The sequence below is a fragment of the Aythya fuligula genome, chromosome 16, assembly GCF_009819795.1.
Source record: "Aythya fuligula isolate bAytFul2 chromosome 16, bAytFul2.pri, whole genome shotgun sequence".
Taxonomy (NCBI): Eukaryota; Metazoa; Chordata; class Aves; order Anseriformes; family Anatidae; genus Aythya; species Aythya fuligula.
In genome coordinates, this window is record NC_045574.1 from 1,517,254 (window position 1) to 1,535,546 (window position 18,293).

General features: G+C 40.7%; 1 protein-coding gene across 2 annotated transcripts in view; it reads right to left on the minus strand.

Annotated features, from left to right (window-relative positions):
- The window catches only part of EYA2 (EYA transcriptional coactivator and phosphatase 2), a 97,237-nt gene that overhangs the window by 50,042 nt on the left and 28,902 nt on the right, over positions 1-18,293 (minus strand). For both annotated transcript variants that reach the window (XM_032198670.1, XM_032198669.1), the window contains exons 2-5: positions 8,794-8,912; positions 4,121-4,169; positions 3,359-3,501; positions 370-486 (exon numbers count right to left, since the gene is read on the minus strand). In XM_032198670.1, the coding sequence (XP_032054561.1) occupies positions 370-486; positions 3,359-3,501; positions 4,121-4,169; positions 8,794-8,902 (418 nt within the window). In that variant the 5' untranslated portion in view covers positions 8,903-8,912. The remainder of the gene's footprint in view (positions 1-369; positions 487-3,358; positions 3,502-4,120; positions 4,170-8,793; positions 8,913-18,293) is intronic.

Sequence of the window (18,293 nt, forward strand, 5' to 3'; positions counted from 1 at the left end):
GTTTTGTTTCCACTCAGAATACAGGAATTCACACTAACCCAAGAATCCCAATGAGGAAATCACAAAATTAATTTAAAAAAGAACAAAACAAACAAACAAACAAGAACAGTCTCTGTAGAAAGGCAAAGCCTATATTGGTCATATGCGAAGTTTTGCTAGGGTACACAAGTTCTAAATCCAGTACTTCTGCCAGAAATTAATTCCTTGATGAGGCACAACAGAACTCTACAGACTTACCGTCTCTCCTACCCTGACTGCCTACACCTAATCTTTTCATTCTAATTGCAAAAGGAAAAGAATTGATCTAATAAGGGGCATATTATTGTGACTTCTCATAGCACATCACACAAGGCAACAAGCTGTACTTACCATGCATCTGGTAGGTGTATGGTGCTTGTCCAGCAGTTGGGGTACTGAAGCTGGATCCATAGCTAAGAAACCCACTCTGTCCTGGCGAATGGCTCAGGCTGTCCTCCGTTTTGATGCCTTTGGAACATATGGTAGAAACCAAGAGCGGAACATAAGTGTTTGTCACATAGAGGTATAAAGATGCAAGTTTAGGAATTCAGAATATTTCAGATTTTAAACCAATGAACTCTTTTGTTTTTTCTTATAAAGTCTTTTTTTTTTTTTCTTTTAGAAAAAAAAATCTACATTACTCAAACAGGTCTCAATATAGCCAAGTGCATTCACCATGAATGGTTGAGTCTGCTACATCCTGTATGCACACCTGAATGAACTTTTGCTAAGATAGAGAGGCAACTGTGAATAACGTTGTTTTCAAAAACAATTTATGGACAGTTTTGTTTTAGAATCACTTAAATTCATTGACTCAAGAACTTTCTGAACAGTTATCAGATGCAAGCAACGATTAACAACAGGGCCTGCAGCAAACTAAGCTCAAGACTTCTGTTCTCAATAGAGGTATTATCTTCTACTTACATTACATTTTCAGCTTTGGTAGTATAATATTTATTATCAGGTCATACAGGAGGGGTTATCACCTATTCAGATAGGTATAACATACAATTCAGGAACAGAAGCCCTGAAGCCACAAAATCTTTTCATTACTAAATTTGGGCAATTAAACTGACAATTTACAGGGGGAGTGGCCCCAGCTGAATGAAGCACTGCAAGAAGAAACCTTTACTTGCAGTGAAAGGGGCTGATTTTTTCTTCAGAGACGCTGCCATGATTTTACAGCTGTATTATTGAAATAAACAGCTGAAAGGTATGTCTTATTATGAACCCTTTGGGTGCGATCCTCCCCCTCCTTTGCATGTCTATTTACACAAAACCATAAATGACCATTGGACACATCCTGAGTATGGGGGCTAAACAAAGACCCTGTTGATGTTGATGTTCTGGCTTTGGATTTATATGCTTCCCAGGCTGCTGTCGTCTTTTAGCACTTGCGGGCAAACTTGCCAAAAGACAAGTCAAATCCATGTGCCTTTCATGAAGCATGCTGTTTTCTAGCTTAATGACTCTTAGAAGTAACAAGTCTGCATATGCTCAGGTTGGGAATAATTTCTCCCAGATTACGTCTTCTCTAGTAAAATCTCTTCTTTTAGCTTTAGGTGAGAATAACTGCAAAGCAATTTGAGTACTAGTTAGCAACAACATGACAATGCTGCATTGTGAAACACAGAAAATTTATTTGGATAGTGAGCGAACATATTTTGGTGCAAGCGTCTGGGTCCATTACTGCTGGGGGAGCAAAAGGATTTGTGAGTGTATGTAAAGAAGCCTCTTTTCATAACATCCCATGATTTTCAATTACATCAGCACTCTGCATGCAAACACTCAACCTACCCTGGCTACAATTAATCTTCAGCAAATGGGCCTTTTTGGAAGTCTAAAAATTGTTGTCAGACAGTGAAATAACTTAGCACCAAATTAATTTCCACACAATGTTCTGTTTTGTCTAGAAACTGGCCGAGTTTTATTTTTTTTGTGCCTAAAAACAATACTGCTTCATTGTTCTTGGTTGTCAGCCAGGTGGAGTTTTTCATATGCTGTGTCAAGTATCTTAGAGAGGGTATATGGGTTGGGGGAGGGAAATCACTGCTCAAGGATGCTAAGAGGTCATCCGCAGGATTTATAAGCAGCATATGGGCCTGACACATGTATGCCCTAAAGACTCAAGGCAGTAGCAAATGGCTCTACTTTCACCTGCTCTAACAGGACAACTGTTCAGAGTTTTTCTTGGAAATCAGCCAGATGATGCAAACACACAAGTAGCTCCAGGAAAAGGTCTCAAAACATTCCTCATATCATCCTGGTAGAGCTTTCTCTCCTCCAAGCCCATTTCCCTAGCCTTCCAGACTGTTGCACTGAATTTCCCTTTGGTAAAAGCCTTATCAGTGGCTCTATAAAAGCTTCTTGTTGGAAAAGAATACTCTATTTGCCAAGCAAACAAAGGTGTTTAAGAGCATGAGAGAAACCAAGAGTGGAAAAGGAACTTATGAAGCCATTTTAATGCTTCAAGACTCAGCACTCATGGGATCAGCAGGGAATGAGAAGCCCAAAGCTTTCTGTTAAAGAACTGTGCCTAAGCAAGAGTAATATCTCTTTGGTCTTCAGGAGTGGAAAGAACTTCCCAATTGCCTCAAGAGCTTGGTATTTACATGCACAGCTTGAAGACACTCTTAACATTTGGTTTGCCAGGCTTTCCACCATCAGGAGTGCTGGTTTAGTTAGTTCTCTGCCTGAACCCTCCATCTGCTCCTGGCCTAGCATCATCTCCACACAGCTGCTTGCAAGGCTGTGCAGGAACGCAGGGAACAAAGCTGACCAGGGTTAGAAATGCTCACGGCACTTATAGCTAATAACCATCCATTGAAACATAGACTGTCTTCCAAAACTGTAGTACTCCTTATCTTTTCACCCATGTCTTTGCTCTGTGCCTTGGTTCTTCAGTAATAGTATACAGATTTTTTTCCTAACATAGCTTTTATCATTGAAACCCCAGGAAGAATCAAAGAAGGCAAAATGTATTTTACCTAAATATCTTACTTACTACAAAAGACTGTTAGCAGTGAGCCATGGGAACAGTCACAAACTACTACTATAAGTAGCACATACCACTGAACCTGTGTTTTTCACGCTGTCTCCTACCTTATTAATGACCAGCTCCAACCTTACCTAGTTAGTATGACCATATCCCAGGATATCAAAGAGTAGATAGATAATTCAAAGTAATCCTACCATTTCTAACAAAGTCACATTTTCCTCCAAGCTTAAGAAGAGAACACTGACAAGACAGAAATGACCTTCCATTCTAAATCTTCAAATATATTTTTCTAAGAGCAAGAGGAAGATGTCCTCAAATGTAACATGGTATCCGAGTACTCACTGTAGGAGGGTATGCCGTAGGGCTGCCCGGGAGCAGGGTAGGCAGTGTATGCAGCAGCCTGTTGGATTCCCGCACTGTACTGAGTCTGTCCATATGTTGCCATTGTTGGGAATGATGAGACTGTCACTATATGGGGATAATGTCTATTGAGAACAAGAAAGCAGAAGGCATAAGGCAATAGTTATTATACATGATCTTCTAGAGTACATGTAAAACATTTCTAGACATTTTGATAAAATACTATCAATATACTTCAATGATGGTGAATATTTTGGAGTGTAGAGTTTACTAGGCTGGGGCAAAAGTTTGTTTCAGTATATGGCTCCTCATATAAACTATTAAGATAAAGCTGCATATATGCATTGGGTCTATTTCAACTCTGCAAAATACATGCAAATTAAAAAAAAACACAACTCAGCACTCTGATTGCCATATTTCATGTTGAGTCTGCCAAACAACCAAGTGTCATGGGAAACCTCTGACATTTTAACATATTCCTCTATGGTCACCAACACACAAAGCAACATTCAAAGTGATAAGGTTTGGATTCCCAGGGGTACGAATACACAGTACCTCAAACCTTCTTTCACTCCATATCTAACAAGATTAGGGGAACTGGTTACTTCACTGGGCCTGAGACATGCAGAGGAACAGGTAAAGGGGCTTAAGCCAAATGTATTTTAAGGTGACAGAAGTCTACAAAAAATGGTTATTCAGCAAAACATCATTGGTAAAATCACAGCACTTGGCAGAAACACTCACTTTGTGGAGTACAGATGGAGAGGACAACGTGGAGCTGCTTTGCTGTTGCCTGGAAAAAAAAAAAATTAAAGGGTCTTAGATTTTCATTATGTTCTGTTCTACAGCCAAGATGATACCATTGCTTTTACAACTGGTAGTTTGAGAAAAATATACAGTAATTAGGAGACTTTGTTTTGGAGTGAATTTCCAAAAAGCTGAAGCAGATAAACCTATTCTCCACTTAACAAATAAATACATCTTTAGTTTCTCACTGAGGGTGCTACTGATTGACTGAGTTACCATTTTCTTCTTCACATGGGACTGGTACCAACCATGAAGTTGGGCTTTGGTAGGATGAATCATGCTAAAGGCTATAAAAGCACCTGATATGGTCACTGAAGTGATTTAAGATCACTGCACTTTTTGCCCCCTTTTTTTTTTTTTAAATGCTCTCCTAGATCATGACTGACTTTCTTTAAAATGCTAGTTAAAACATATAAAATCAAAATAAATAGAAAAAATACAACACTGTAAATCTCCTCATTCTTGAATTTTTTGAGTTAACTATCTACCTAATTGACCTGCCAACAATCAAAATATTAAACCATTAGAAAATGTAGCATATGAGTTAAACATGCAGGATGCTTCCCAATGTATCAAACAGTTGTGTTCTGTAACACTAGCAAAGAAAAACATGCCGTCTTAATCTAGAGATAGATTTAAAAATAAATAAATAAAAATTAAACCTAAATGTAAGTCAAAACCCACAAGTCATAAGGAAAATACCATACCATAACGCCACCATGAGTATTATTACATAGGTTGGCTCCATAATGCCATTCAAATTCTGATTCTCCAGTCCTGGTTGACGTTAGATGTTATTAAAGCAGTATAAATGCCAACACACCTTCACAATCATCAATAATGACATTAGGCACAACACATTCAAACTTTTTATCTGCTGGCTGTACCAATCAACACACCAAACTAATTGCAAAGAGTTTCTCCAGGAAGAATAACATCAACCGTTATGTTCTCTGCTGACTATAGCACCACCGCTCTCCATGTTATGTGCTGGCATCTGTCATCTAATTTCTTACATGGGATAGGAAATTCTGCCCAAACTCAGGCAGAAAAGAAGATCTCTCCAATGCAGGAGCATGCGCTGGGTGAAAAGGGAGACTCCTGCAGTGTCCCCCCTGCCTGCACACTGCCACTGCCAGGCACAAAACATCTGCAGTGCTGTCCCATGCATCAAGGTGGATGTACCCACAGTGCTACAGAAGCATTATCCTCAGCACGGAGTCGTCCAAGACAGAATCACTTCATTTGTTCAGCAGTTTGTAAGTTGGTGAATTAAACATTTAAAGTATGTTTTATTTAATGAAATATACAAAAACACATAAGATGTAAATACATGCAAGTAGTCCTATGGGTTTAAGTAACTTGTTATGCCATAAACGTGCAGAGAATTTCCAAAAAGCTTTGACATGCTTGCATATGAAATATTTAATCTTCCTGGTTTAACTCTTTTTAATATTGTTTCCTCCACACGCTTCTTTCACAATATTTTACATGGCTTTGTCATTCTATATTGTAACATGAAAATTACATCAAAATAGTTTTAAAAAGAAAAACATTTAATCTGACAAAAAAAAAGAAAGTAAATTGAAGTAAAATGCATTTTTATCTTTGTTCACTTATGGAAGTGATCAAATAGAAAAACTCCAATGGAGGTACATGAGTTTTAACAAAATAATATGTATTACAAGATATTATTCTCTTTTTAGAATGTTTCTATACGTAACAATAAAACTAAAAAAGAGCTGCATTTTCTCAGAAAGAATTATATTTCAATAAGACATGAAAATACCTAGAACACACACTTTCTCCAAAAAAGAGGCCCTTTTTCCCACAAACTTAGAAATCATCAAAGATCACTTAATAAAAAATACACAAAATTAGAAAAAAATATATCTGTGTACTCCTGTCTCTTTTCTCTGCAATAACTGCAGTGTTTAATAACTACTCTTAGGTTAGAATAGATCAGAAATGTTAGTGCAGTGCTGAGTTATTCTAGGAAAAATGGCTCTGGTAACAAAGGCACTGATGACCACGGGGAACAGGTTTCAGAGTGAGCTGGGCATGACTGCATTGACATTGCTGCCTACTATTATTACTAAGAGAAAAATCCAACTTGAGGACATGTATCTGTGCTGCACACTGACCCCATCTGCCCACAGGCCCATGCACTGGACTCTAATTTCTTTCCTAGTGCCACGCTGGACACCTGCTTCGCCCTCTTCTCTCTGGATATTAAGAAGAAAAGGAACAAATTCATCCCAATGCAGCTGCTGCGGTAAAATCAACTTCTATGACCCACTCTTTGCTCTCCCTTCTCTGAATACTTTTCTGTGCCTTTCCCCTTCTGCACAACAAACTCAAGCCTGACTGTGCATCCTCTACATCCCTAATGTGCTATGGGCAGTAACAAACCAAACCATAAAGACTCTATGCTCCTGTATTCCAGAAGCACCTGAGAAAAGTAAAACCCACCGGTATCTGTGCCCTAATTCTCTACGTCTACAATGTGGCTAACAGTAACGTATTTCCCCAGCAAGAGGCAGAGAGGTTTTGTTTTTTAAAAAAATAAATAAAACTGAATAAAACATAGTAAGGCAAAAGATAGTGTTATGTAAATGTACACAAGGATTTATACTACAGATATAGGAATACCAGGTATAGAAAAGACTGCTTTTAATTCAAAGCTGGGCTTACCTGACTCACCTTCATACTCACTGTGAAAAATTTGCTTTGACTTACCTGAAAGAAAACAGTTTTGAAAATTAGGATTTTAGATTGTGAAAACAAAATCTGTATGAATTTCTACCAATCAGTTGCTCTTTACAAAAAAAAAAAAAAAAAAAAAGTTTTATAGAATACTTTTACATTTGAAAAACAGCAGAACAGGAACTTTGAGCGTAAGCTTAGTTTCTTTTCTATTTCAGAAATACAATACCTTCAGATTTTTTAATTTTGAAAGAGATAAATACAGAGTAAATACATGTGCCAAGAATGCCAAACAGGGATTTACTGTGTGTGAATATTCAATATGCCACTGTCACTGTCGAAAAAGGCAGGTTAAAGCTATTTGTTTCTATCCAAATGTGTACATCTACAGGCAAAATGTGTATTTGAAAATTATACTGATACGATTGTACATCATGATAAGCACCCATGAAAACAGCAAGCTAGACATCTGAGTAGACGTCTATGTAAATAAGTATTGCTATTAGACTTGCTGAAATTAAAACTATATGTGTAATACAGAGCATATACGTGTGTGCATTTATCACACTAAAAGCTCTGGCAGTCTGAGATTTTCAAAAACACAGGTATTTTCCTGTTTTCCAAATTAACAATAAATATTTTCAATGAAAAGAACATTATCATGGTAGCACAGGGAATCATTCTGTAGAAAAAATCTTGTATTATTTCTGTAAGAAACTTATCAACATGAGCTGTCACTCACAGATTGCTGATCTGTGGTACAAGTGTTCTGTTGGCTCTTACTTATATTGCATAATAACAAATAGTTCCTGCACCAAGGAGTTTACAAAATGATGTATTTAAAAATCATTTCTAGCTCTAATCTTTTCTGCAAACACATACATTTAAAAGGATGTTTCCTTTAGATTCTTATCCCTTCGACTACTTTTGTAAATAGGCAGTCATGATGTTCATGCTTTAATCACACAATTTCTAATGCCTTAGCAAACATGCAAGCAAAACATCTCCTTGGCTTCTAAGAGCCTATAAATGAAGGGTTAAACCTACTACTAAAACATAATAGCCAGGGTCTTTTGCTAACTCTGCTCCAACAGGAAGGCTGACAGATCCTGACCGCAGCAAACAATAGCTGGAATTGTACTAGCAAGAACTAGTTCAGCTGCATCACTTGCCAATAATTTTTTTAGCAGATTTAACATTCTTCTGTTTCCTTCACTTGAACAGTATGATGGGGGGGAGGAGGAGGAGGAAGAGGAGGAAGAAGAGAAGAGCAGATAGATTTTCATCAGAGCCTCAACCACTGAAAGAATTTGTCCTTGGTACCTGCCAAAAGTGAAACTTCAGACCAGAGATCAGCAGGACAAACCGTTTGGAGATGATAGCAATGACCTCAGAATGATGCAAACTGGGGCACAGGGCTGCTTTGGCAAAATGTTTTTTTGGCTGCACAGTGTGTTGTTGGGCCCAGGAGCCCCTGTGCTCCACACCCCACCGGCAGCAGCACAGCCACCAAAGCACAGGGCTCATGTTCAAGCCACCTATGGGGCTGGGGCTCCAGTAGGGTCTAGACCAAAAGTACAAGCTCTACACAAAACACATTTTATACCTGCTATTATGCCAGTGAACAGATACATACATGCGTGCATGTGTTTACACCTCCAATAAAAAGACCTCTATACATGTAATACATTACAATTCTGTCTGCATTCAAACCTTTTCTGAACTAAAGAATTCAGCCACAACTGGAGTAGCTACAAATGTTCTCAAATAAAAATCTCAATTGCTCGCTACACAGCAGAACTAATTATCAGAAGTGGAGGCCATGCATGCGGCCAGCTCTCCTTTTACATATATGTATACATTATGCTAAAGCTAACAAACAGTGAGCAAAAGAGGCAGCCTACCTTCTATGTCATCTGGAGCCGTGGCATAAATGTTAGAAAGGTTAAGCTTCAATCTGTCAGGGCACTCTCTATTTACAGTCAGGCTGGGTGATATCACTAGATCTAGCATTTCCTTATACCTGAAGGAAAACAAAGGAAAAATATAATTTATTCATTAATTATGCATGCTTACTAATGATTCAATTTTTTTCCCTAAGAGTATAAATATTAAAGCTGATTACCTAAACCCAGGCTTCATATAAATTCCACATAATAACATTCACTAAAGTTTTCATCAAAGGGAAATGCTGAATTGCAATGAACTACTTCTTCCCTTGGAGATTACGCCCATCTGATTAATGCTTTCCCTTTCTTCCTGGATTTTGCCATCCAAAAACTAAATTTCCATCTTTCCTTAATGCCAGCAGCACAAGGGTGCACCCACCAGTGTCCTCTGAGGTTCCAGAACAGACTACTAAGGGCTGAAAATGAATCTGAGGGCAGTTAACAGCATTGTGTATTTTTACCGGATAGGAAAGTTGGTACCTGTGATAGGAGAGATTTAGGTGTCTGGGCTAATCCTGCTTTCTGCTGGATATACCCTGGAAGACTGATCCCAACTACAAAGTCTTGACCATTAGGTGGCAGTGATACCAGGGCAGTCACTTTCACATAAAAAAAAAAAAAAAACTCATCTGATTTAACTGAAAATTTCAAGTGAATAATCTATGTCATATAGCATTTGAGTTTCCAAAGAAAAACGTAGTTATTTGTGGGCATGCATGGTTTACAAAATAATGAAAACCTACAAACTGTGCATCACAAAGAGTTTAAGAAAAGAGACTGAATAAATCATTCTTTCAGACCCTACACATGTGAACACATCTATTCATCTAAATAGCACAGCTTTTGATACATGTGCCTAACTCCACCTGTGCAGCTTTTTGGAAGTGGGCTCCAAGGAAACCTGCTTAAAACAGAGCTACTTGCTTCCTTTGAAGTGTTGGATGTTTTTGATGGATACCAAAATATGGCAGCAAGATCTGCACATCTGTTTGCACGACTGGGTAAAGTCATCTAGGTGAGTACAGCAAGGAAACTGTGTGTTATTTATCTGCATGATACACAATGGTGTTTACGTAAGGTCAGCCTCCTAGGCACCTTTACTCCCACAAGGTTCTGCCCCTGTTTACTGCACAGCCAGTGGCTGCAGCTGGAACTACAAAGAAGCAGCCAGCCAAAGAAAATCTAAAGCTAAAGTTGCCAGTTCTCTTTCTTTCTCTCTTTCTTCCTTCTCTCTTTCTTTCATTCTTTATTCTCTAAAACACACACGATAACATGGAAATCTATCTGAAAAGGGCTCAAACTTCTTCCCACAGCCATACCGAGCAGGTCCTCCAAAAGCACAAATGTGCTCTTAGAACAGCAAGAGCAAATGGGAGAGAGGGGACATGGTGGTGAGCAGATCCTGGCAACCTGCATGGGCTCCCCTTTCTGGTCAGCACTGAACACGCTGCCCGTACGGGCGGCTGGCACATCCCTGCTCTCAGCAGGACCTAACTGGGCTATGAAGACAGGAGATGGCACAGCAGCAGCAGGCCAGTAGCAGTGCACAGCATGCCTAAATCATCATGAAATTGAAGACAACAGCATGGAAATCTGAACTCTTGACACTGGGCTTCTGCAGCACTAGGCAGTTCTGTAAGAAGCAAGGACATTTGTTTTGAGTTTTTTGTCGTTGTTGTTGTTTAAAAGCCAGTGTATGACTTTACCAGTTTTGAGAATCAGAGAACAAACTACATACTTTTTATCTGAACTTCTCCAATCACTTTTATAAAGACTGCAAGTTCCTGAGAGGGAGGGTATATATTGTTATTAACAGGCACAGATCAGATGAAATATTTTATCTGTAGCTAAACAGCAAAGACCAATGCTGATTTCATTTTCACTTCCCCTACCTACCAGCTAGGAAGACACTCTGCACCCATCCTCTGGGAATTTGCAGAATTGCCAAAAAGGGGAAAAAAGCGACATAACCATGTGCAAGGTGCACAGCCCCAGTCCTCCTCCTTTCTCCAAACAGAATCTAGACTCGCCTTGTCTGCCTCCCTTACAAATTCATGTGGGCTTGTGTATTTTTGCCCTCAGTGTAGTATCGAGTCCAGAGGTTGGCAAAGGCTGTCTGATTACCTGCCACGAAGGAGACCTCAAGTCAGCAGTGAATGCCAACAGGGTAGAAATACAGTGTACTGGATCCACCGCTTGTGTGATCCACATTCCGCAACTGCTGTGCCCTGTAGATTTGCTAAGAAAGACTAGGGTAGAACTAGGTACTGCTCCACAGCTGGCTCTTTGGTGCTAGAGCCCCTCAAAGTGCTCCACCTTCAGGCGTGTCCCTGCAAGAGCAACACAAGTCCTGCCTTGGACACACACTAAGGTAGAGCAGGACAGAAATACAGACACAGGTGCACAGGGGACACCAACCGTGCCTGCAATCACTGCCCATGCTACCAAACGCGTGAAAATGTGATGAGGCTTCAGATTTGTACAAGGATACCAAAACTGCCTCTTGCTTTACAAATCTCTCCCTAAGCAATATAATTTAATAACAGCACTAAAATGGGAATCCAGGCCTCCTGACCTGAGCCTACACAAAGCACAGCCCACCAGCAACGTCACTCAGCCCTAGCAGCACCGTGGCAAGGTAAGCTCTGAAGCAGTACCTGCAGGCAGTGGTTGCTCTGAAGCCCACGCAGCAGCTCTGCAGGCAGCCTCAGAAGAGGGGTGGCAGGGGAAGCCCCGAGCCACAGGCTGGCAGGCAGCAAGGAATGCCTGCAGCCCTTCTGCACACTTTGCCTGCGCCTGAGGAAAAGGAGATTTTCCTGAAATGGCTAATTTCACTTTTTTTTTTTTTTTTTTTTGCCTGCACAGCCAGGCTGCAACAGAGGAAGGCGTCAGGAAGGATGTGGTGGGCCTTATTTCTCCTCGGGCAGGAACGAGGTCTCTCCTATGAGCGACTGTGGCTCCTAAGACTTCCCCTGAAAGCAGCAGGTGAACAGGGCCTCTTTTCCCCGGGGAATTACTTTATTCAAATCCACTGGCACCAAAATGAAATTTTGCTTGCACTGCTTGAAAAGCAGGGTTCAGATTTATAACAGGTTTTCCTTTCTACTGTAAACGAGGTCTGATTTTTTCCTGATTTCCTTAACGCTATCGCCTGAATCTAGGAAAAGCACTGCTATCCCAGCTCCTGTCAGGCTGGGGATGTTGCACATTGTTCCTCAGGTACCACACGCCCTTCAGCACAATCCCATACCCTATCACTCATGACACTGCCCAGACTGCTGCCAAGTGAACGGGAGCAGATGTTTAAAGGGAAATGATCTTTTATAATGATTAATGCACTTTAATTACATCATTGTTCAGAGATTTCATTAGCTAATCTCTGATGCTTTTCTTCTTTGTTTTGATCACCTTTATATTCAAAGTCACCCTTCCCTGTATTTGTTCTAAAACTTTTTTTTTCTTCCCCAGCTTCCATTTTTCTTTAGGGTGTGTGTTGGTTGCAGGTACAAACAGGTAGCTTTCCAGAGAAAAGCCTGTCTGGCCGTGCACGTCATGTACACTTTTGCATGTTAGTGGCTTTGCTTGCTTTGCATGCCCCATTTTACCAATTTGTTCATATGAATTTCATGCTAATGTACTTCTTCACAGAGTTTCTGAGTTTCTTAAATTCCAATTTTAGTTGTGGCAACCTACAGAAAATCTTCTGTAAAATAACGGGACATGGACGGGATGTTAGCACAATGAATGACATGCTGGAGTGCAACTGATGGAAGTATCACGACTTCATTTGCTTGCTTTTTAGAGCAAAAACATTTTCTGGCTTAAGTAATATACAGTAAATCAGTAGTAAATTTGCTGAATATGAGCTTTTATTAAAACCAGCAATGGCAGCATCTAGCATGCTGGGCTGACAGACATCTGGAAGAGCTTTTGGCTTATATAATTAAGAAGAACCTTGCGTGAATTTGGTGCTCAGCTTTTCCATTAGAATTCCCTACTCAAAAAAAAATGTATTTTGCCCTTAAAGTTGGCCCACAAAATCTCTGCCAAGAACAGAGCCTTTTCTTTTCAGGAATGTTTAGGAAGAAAAAAGTATAAAAGCCTATTGCAGTCTCTCTGAAGCTTGGAATGCCAAATTAAACATTTTAAAGTTTCAAATTTTTGTTCAAGGTGTTGGAGTAATCTACAAATCACATTTTCTTTTACAATGAAGTTCTGAAGGCGGTGAAGCCAGACCCCAGCTCAAAATACTCCAACATGAGCTGAGGATCAATATATGGGGGAGTCCCACATCCAGTACTTCACTGGAGAGTGAAGTACTCAAAGGAGGTGCAAGTGCAGCGCCGGAGCAGAGCCCAGCACAGCCAGCCAGCAAGGTGCTCTGGATGCTGGCTGTGATGAGAAGCAGATAGCAGCTTGATGGATGGTACCCTGAAAAGCTGAAACAGGAAACCACCATGGTGTTGTGGGCACACGCAACCGCTCCACAGCTCTGCTCAGCACAGCTGAAAGGCCAGAAGGCACCAGCAAGAGATGAAGGAGATTCTTTCCAAAGCTTGGGCTCTGCTGCTCGGGCATAATTTAAAGCATCTCTCAGGCTGCTCTAAATGGTTTTGCAACTCCCTCCTCACAACACACTAAAGATATCTCAGGAGCATCAGCATTTCCATCTCTACTCTGGAGGCATCGGATTTTGTCATGGGAGTCTGCCTGGAGAGTTTTCAGTTGGAATGTGAATGAGGAGGAGCAGAGCATTTGCCCCATAACAGCGGCAGCCTGCACGAGGTTATTTGAGCCCTGGGAGGCCGATGGTACACTTCAGAAAGGACATACCGGCAGTAGAAGACAGCTTGGGGAAAAAGATGACCTGGTTGTGAGAACAAGCTCTGCATCTGCCATCAGTAGAGGAACTTATGAGCTAGGAGCCCTGCATAAGGAAGCAGATAAGAAACAAAAGATGGGACTCCTGCCCATAGGAAATACCTCGCAGATCCTACAATGAGAGAAATAAGATAGTTTGAGGGAGTAAGAAATTGCAAAGAAAGTTTGTTGGTGAGGACACAGGCAGATCTAGAAAGGATTCTCCCTGCAACAGCCCCATGTAATGATCTTCTCAATTTTTACTGATACCTGGCTAGAGGCCAAATAAAAGCTAAACCCACTACATCTTCCTAAACGTATGCATATGCCAACACAGAGCCCTAGGCAGGGCTGGTACTAGCCAAGTCCTCTGCTTTAGCTTTGCTGGGAAGAGAAGGAGTAGAGACAGACTGCAGCCTAATTACAAGGGCTGCATTTTTGTCTTGCTTCCATGACTTTATCTGGTTTTCGTTATTTGATTAACTGCTTTCACCTTTCTTCTCCTTCAAAAATGGTGCAGATTCCTAAGTAGAAAGCTTAAACTTTACAACTCCAATGCTTCTCATGATAAAAAGTAAGACAGTCTGATTTCTTCCTTGCTTTAGAAGTGAATTACTAAAAGGTAACTGAAAAAAAAAAAAAAAGTGAGAAGATTGATTTCTCACTCCCTCTGATACAAAGAAACAAAACAAAAAAGCCCCAATCCTAAATGTTTGTCTTTCCTTAATTCCTAGGAAATACCAGATTTGTTGTTTTTATTCCTTGGGTCAATTTTTCAAAAGCACCTGCTACGTCTCATTAATTTTCATCAGGAATTAAGATTTACAGTTCGCACAATTATGCTCCCAATAGTATCTGGGAGCCATGCTTTCCCAGTGCAGGGAAAACACCATTATCTCGCTGTCACCTTCCAGGTGGTAGAACAGCAGGGAATCTCCCATCCTGAAGATTTTGGCTACATCTCTCCATGAATTTCAAGCAGCGGAAAGTAATTTCACTTCCTCTGTCAGTACATTCTTCCTCACACACTTTGGATGCTCTCTCTCCATCGATAACATAATAGATCCTTTGTTCCTCCCACTTCGAGAACTTAAAAACGCTTCAGCAGGTGAAACCCACAATGCATAATGCCTCTCAGCTCACGCACAAGTTCAGCTGATAGATGTATGCAGGAAAGGCTGAAGGGGCATAAAGTTAAACCTGAGTTGGCAAAAATGCTCACGTACGAGACCGACAGTCCAGATAAGATAGCCTTTCAAGGTGACCTGCAGGGCAGCGTGCCTCAGGCTGTTTGTGTTCCTGAGAGCTGCCTTTCACTGACGTAATCGGACAATAAAAGCAGCAGTGCGTGTCTGGATTTATCATCGCCCAGCCCATCGCAGACACAAAAAGTACAAGGATTCATAGTAGTACAGCTTGTAGGGCAGCATCTGGGGCTGGGGCACTCAGGAGCGTTATTCTCCAGCACAGAATAGATAAGACAGGAAAAAAAAAAAAAAGCCACATCAGACCGAAGTATTCATTTTGAATGAAGCAGGATGTCATTTGCTTTCTGAAATAGCCTGGCAAAAAGTGCCCCCCAGCAGAGCAGCAAATTCATGCCCTCTGCTCACTGCCCTTGGGCACATATTGTCAACCTCTTTTCAAGTCTTACTGGGTCTTTGGAAACATAACCCTTTTTGCTCAGTCCACCACCGGAATAGCTGGCCACATGGTTACTTCAGCAAAAGGTACAGCTCTAATAAACTGAAAGAGATGCACATGCACTGCTTCAGTTTAAACAAATAAACATAAAAACCAATCCAAAACTTGAAACAGGAGCCCAAGCACCCAAGACCTTGATCACTAATTAGTTTGTTAATTCAGGAACAAAATGGGAAAAAAAAAATCACAATGAGAAACAGCCCTCCCTTTTCCATAATAACTGCGTACATCTAAAATTACTTCACTGACAAAAGAAAAAAACTGACTTGGATTTAATTAAATTTCCTAAATTACTTTTTAAAATGTGTTAACTCTAAACAATTTAAGGAAAAATATCTGAGAAGAGAGACTACAAGCCAGATCATTTCTGACAAATTCTGAAATCACAATTAAAAAATACCCAAATTACTCCAACAGCACTAAAATACCTCCCTTTTTTTTTAAAAAAAAAAATGAGACAATTCTTTTTGATCAAAATTTTACTTCACTGGAAGCTTTCCGTCTTGCTCTAACTCATAGAGTAGACAGTAAAAAAAAAAAAAAAAAAGATCCAAAAAAGTGTTTTGAGCCTTTTTTTTTTTTTTTTTTTTTTTTTTTTGAAGGGAAGCCTGGGAAGCCTGCCTTAGGATTTCTGAGTGCTTGGGACTGGCAAAAATAATTGCATTACTCGTTTCCCTGGAAGCCCTGCATTTCCAGAAGCGTTGGCTTGCTTCCCCAGGCTTCATCACCTGCTATACTAGACTAATTTCCAGTTACTTTTTTTTTATTAGTATTTATGTAGAAATTCTGTTGCTCGTGTAAGACCTGTTGATTTAAAGAAAGCAGGCTGTTTTCAAATAAATAAATATTCTTCCTACTCCTACTCCTTCCCTGACCCTCACATTGCAGGCACAGAGCGGTGCTGCGAGGGGGAGAGCAGGCAGGCTGCAGTCCCCACGCTTCCTGCAATTAACCCGGGAGGAGATTGAAGGGAGACAGAGCGGGGAAGCATCAGCATCTTCGGGCTGATCAGTCCGAGGTAACGTGGGAATAAGCACTGGAAGGGGTTCAAGAGCAAATACAACCAAAATCTAGCTTTCTTCCCAGCTGGTTATTATGAAGGCGCAGCCTGGCAGGGAGCTCAAAGGTTGAAAGTGATGGGGTTTGTGCCACAAGCTCTCAATTTGGCAACCTAACCAGGAAATACTTATTAATTGCTTTGAATCACTGTGTTTTGTTTTTTAATTTCAACACTAATATTTCACTCAAATAAATCAAAACGAGAAACTCTAATTTTTCCAAAACGCCCTTCTTGCCCGTTGAACCTGTTTGCTAAAATGGGAGCAACATTTGCAAAAGACCTCCTATTTGCCAAAAAATAAACATAATTGCTCAGCTCTCTTCCTGTGAACAATCAAGTACCAAACAGAACAGACTAAACTGGTAAAGAAACACTACAAGCTTATAATCTGCAGTCATTTGAAAACTAAAATTGCTTGTATATGCATGTATGTACATATAATCTCTCTCAGTTTCAACACTTCTCTGTGACATTCACAAGCTTTTAACTCCATTAAAGAACAGGTCTTCCTACTCAGACCTATGGCTGCAGAAAGCCACTTAGCAGCTCCAGCTGCAGCATCAACACCCGTAACACAAAATGACTGCCTCCAGAGACCAACCCGGCTTCTCAGGAGCTGGACCCTGCAATAGACAGTTGTGATTTATTTGTTACTGCTTCGGCATCTCTTTTCACTGAAGAACTATGCTTGTTATCTCTTCTCTTCAGAATCAAATGCTAAAAACGTGCTTAAATTAAATCACACAAAAATATGATTTAGAGGAAAACAATGAGATTTGGAATGAGGAAGTAACAGCTGACAACTTAGATATTCAGGCTGAAATCCTCTGGTTCTATTACAGACGTGTGCAAGAATGTTTGCTGTCTTGAAGCCCTCTTGTTACTTTATCCCTAATACTAGTTACTTACCCCTTTTCCCACATGGCACACTCTGGGTACACCCACCTAGATCCTGGCGGCCAAGGAACAGCACAGCCTGAGAGAACCTGCGCTCAGATAAAATTTGTGTAAACGTACACGTTATGCACAGCAGGATGAGACAAAGAAGCTATCGCGAGTCGTGGAGGGCTCAGGAGGGAAAGCACTGTGCCAACAGCACAGCAAAGCCATCACTGGAGGGGTGTGAAGCGGTACAAATGAGTTCTGCAGCAGAGGATCAGCAGATCAGCTCCCGGGCTGAGCATCAGGAAACCTGGGTCCTTCTCCCCACTCCGCCCCTGGTAACTCAGGCGAACCCGAGGCGAGTCCTTTGTGTCTACTGTGCTTCCTGACCTTTGTGTGCCTTCCTCCTCTGCAAGGACTACAGACGTCAGGACATGTGCTCTTCTTCTGTGTATGTGAAGCATCCATCAGTGCAACAGGCTCCTACTGGAGGCACTGCTGTACTAAATAAACAGCAATAACAAAAAAAAATATATACTTAAAATTCTCCTTAGGGCTGTAGCTTATCCCAAAGAAAGCAGCTTCTACTGAGTTTTTCCAGTGAACAATGTGCAATATTTTGTTCCCTCTAACAGGACCACATCGGACTCAGCACTGCTGCCACCACTACGTCAACAGTAGGAGATTTTAGAAAAAACATGCTTGGGTGTCAAGCATCTTAGCATCCATGCTGTCGACAGGCAAGATATGGCTAAAAATTGCCCCGCCAAACATCATTTTTTTCACGGATAGAAGAGGTGGACCTGTGCTAGCCCTCACATTAGCCAAACATACATCAACCCAAAGTCTGTGCTGGCCTTGATATCTTCACCCATCACATTTAGCTTTGTGCTGCATCATATGAATAATCCAGACTCTTAGAGGACCCTGACCAAACCCAGCCTGCTGA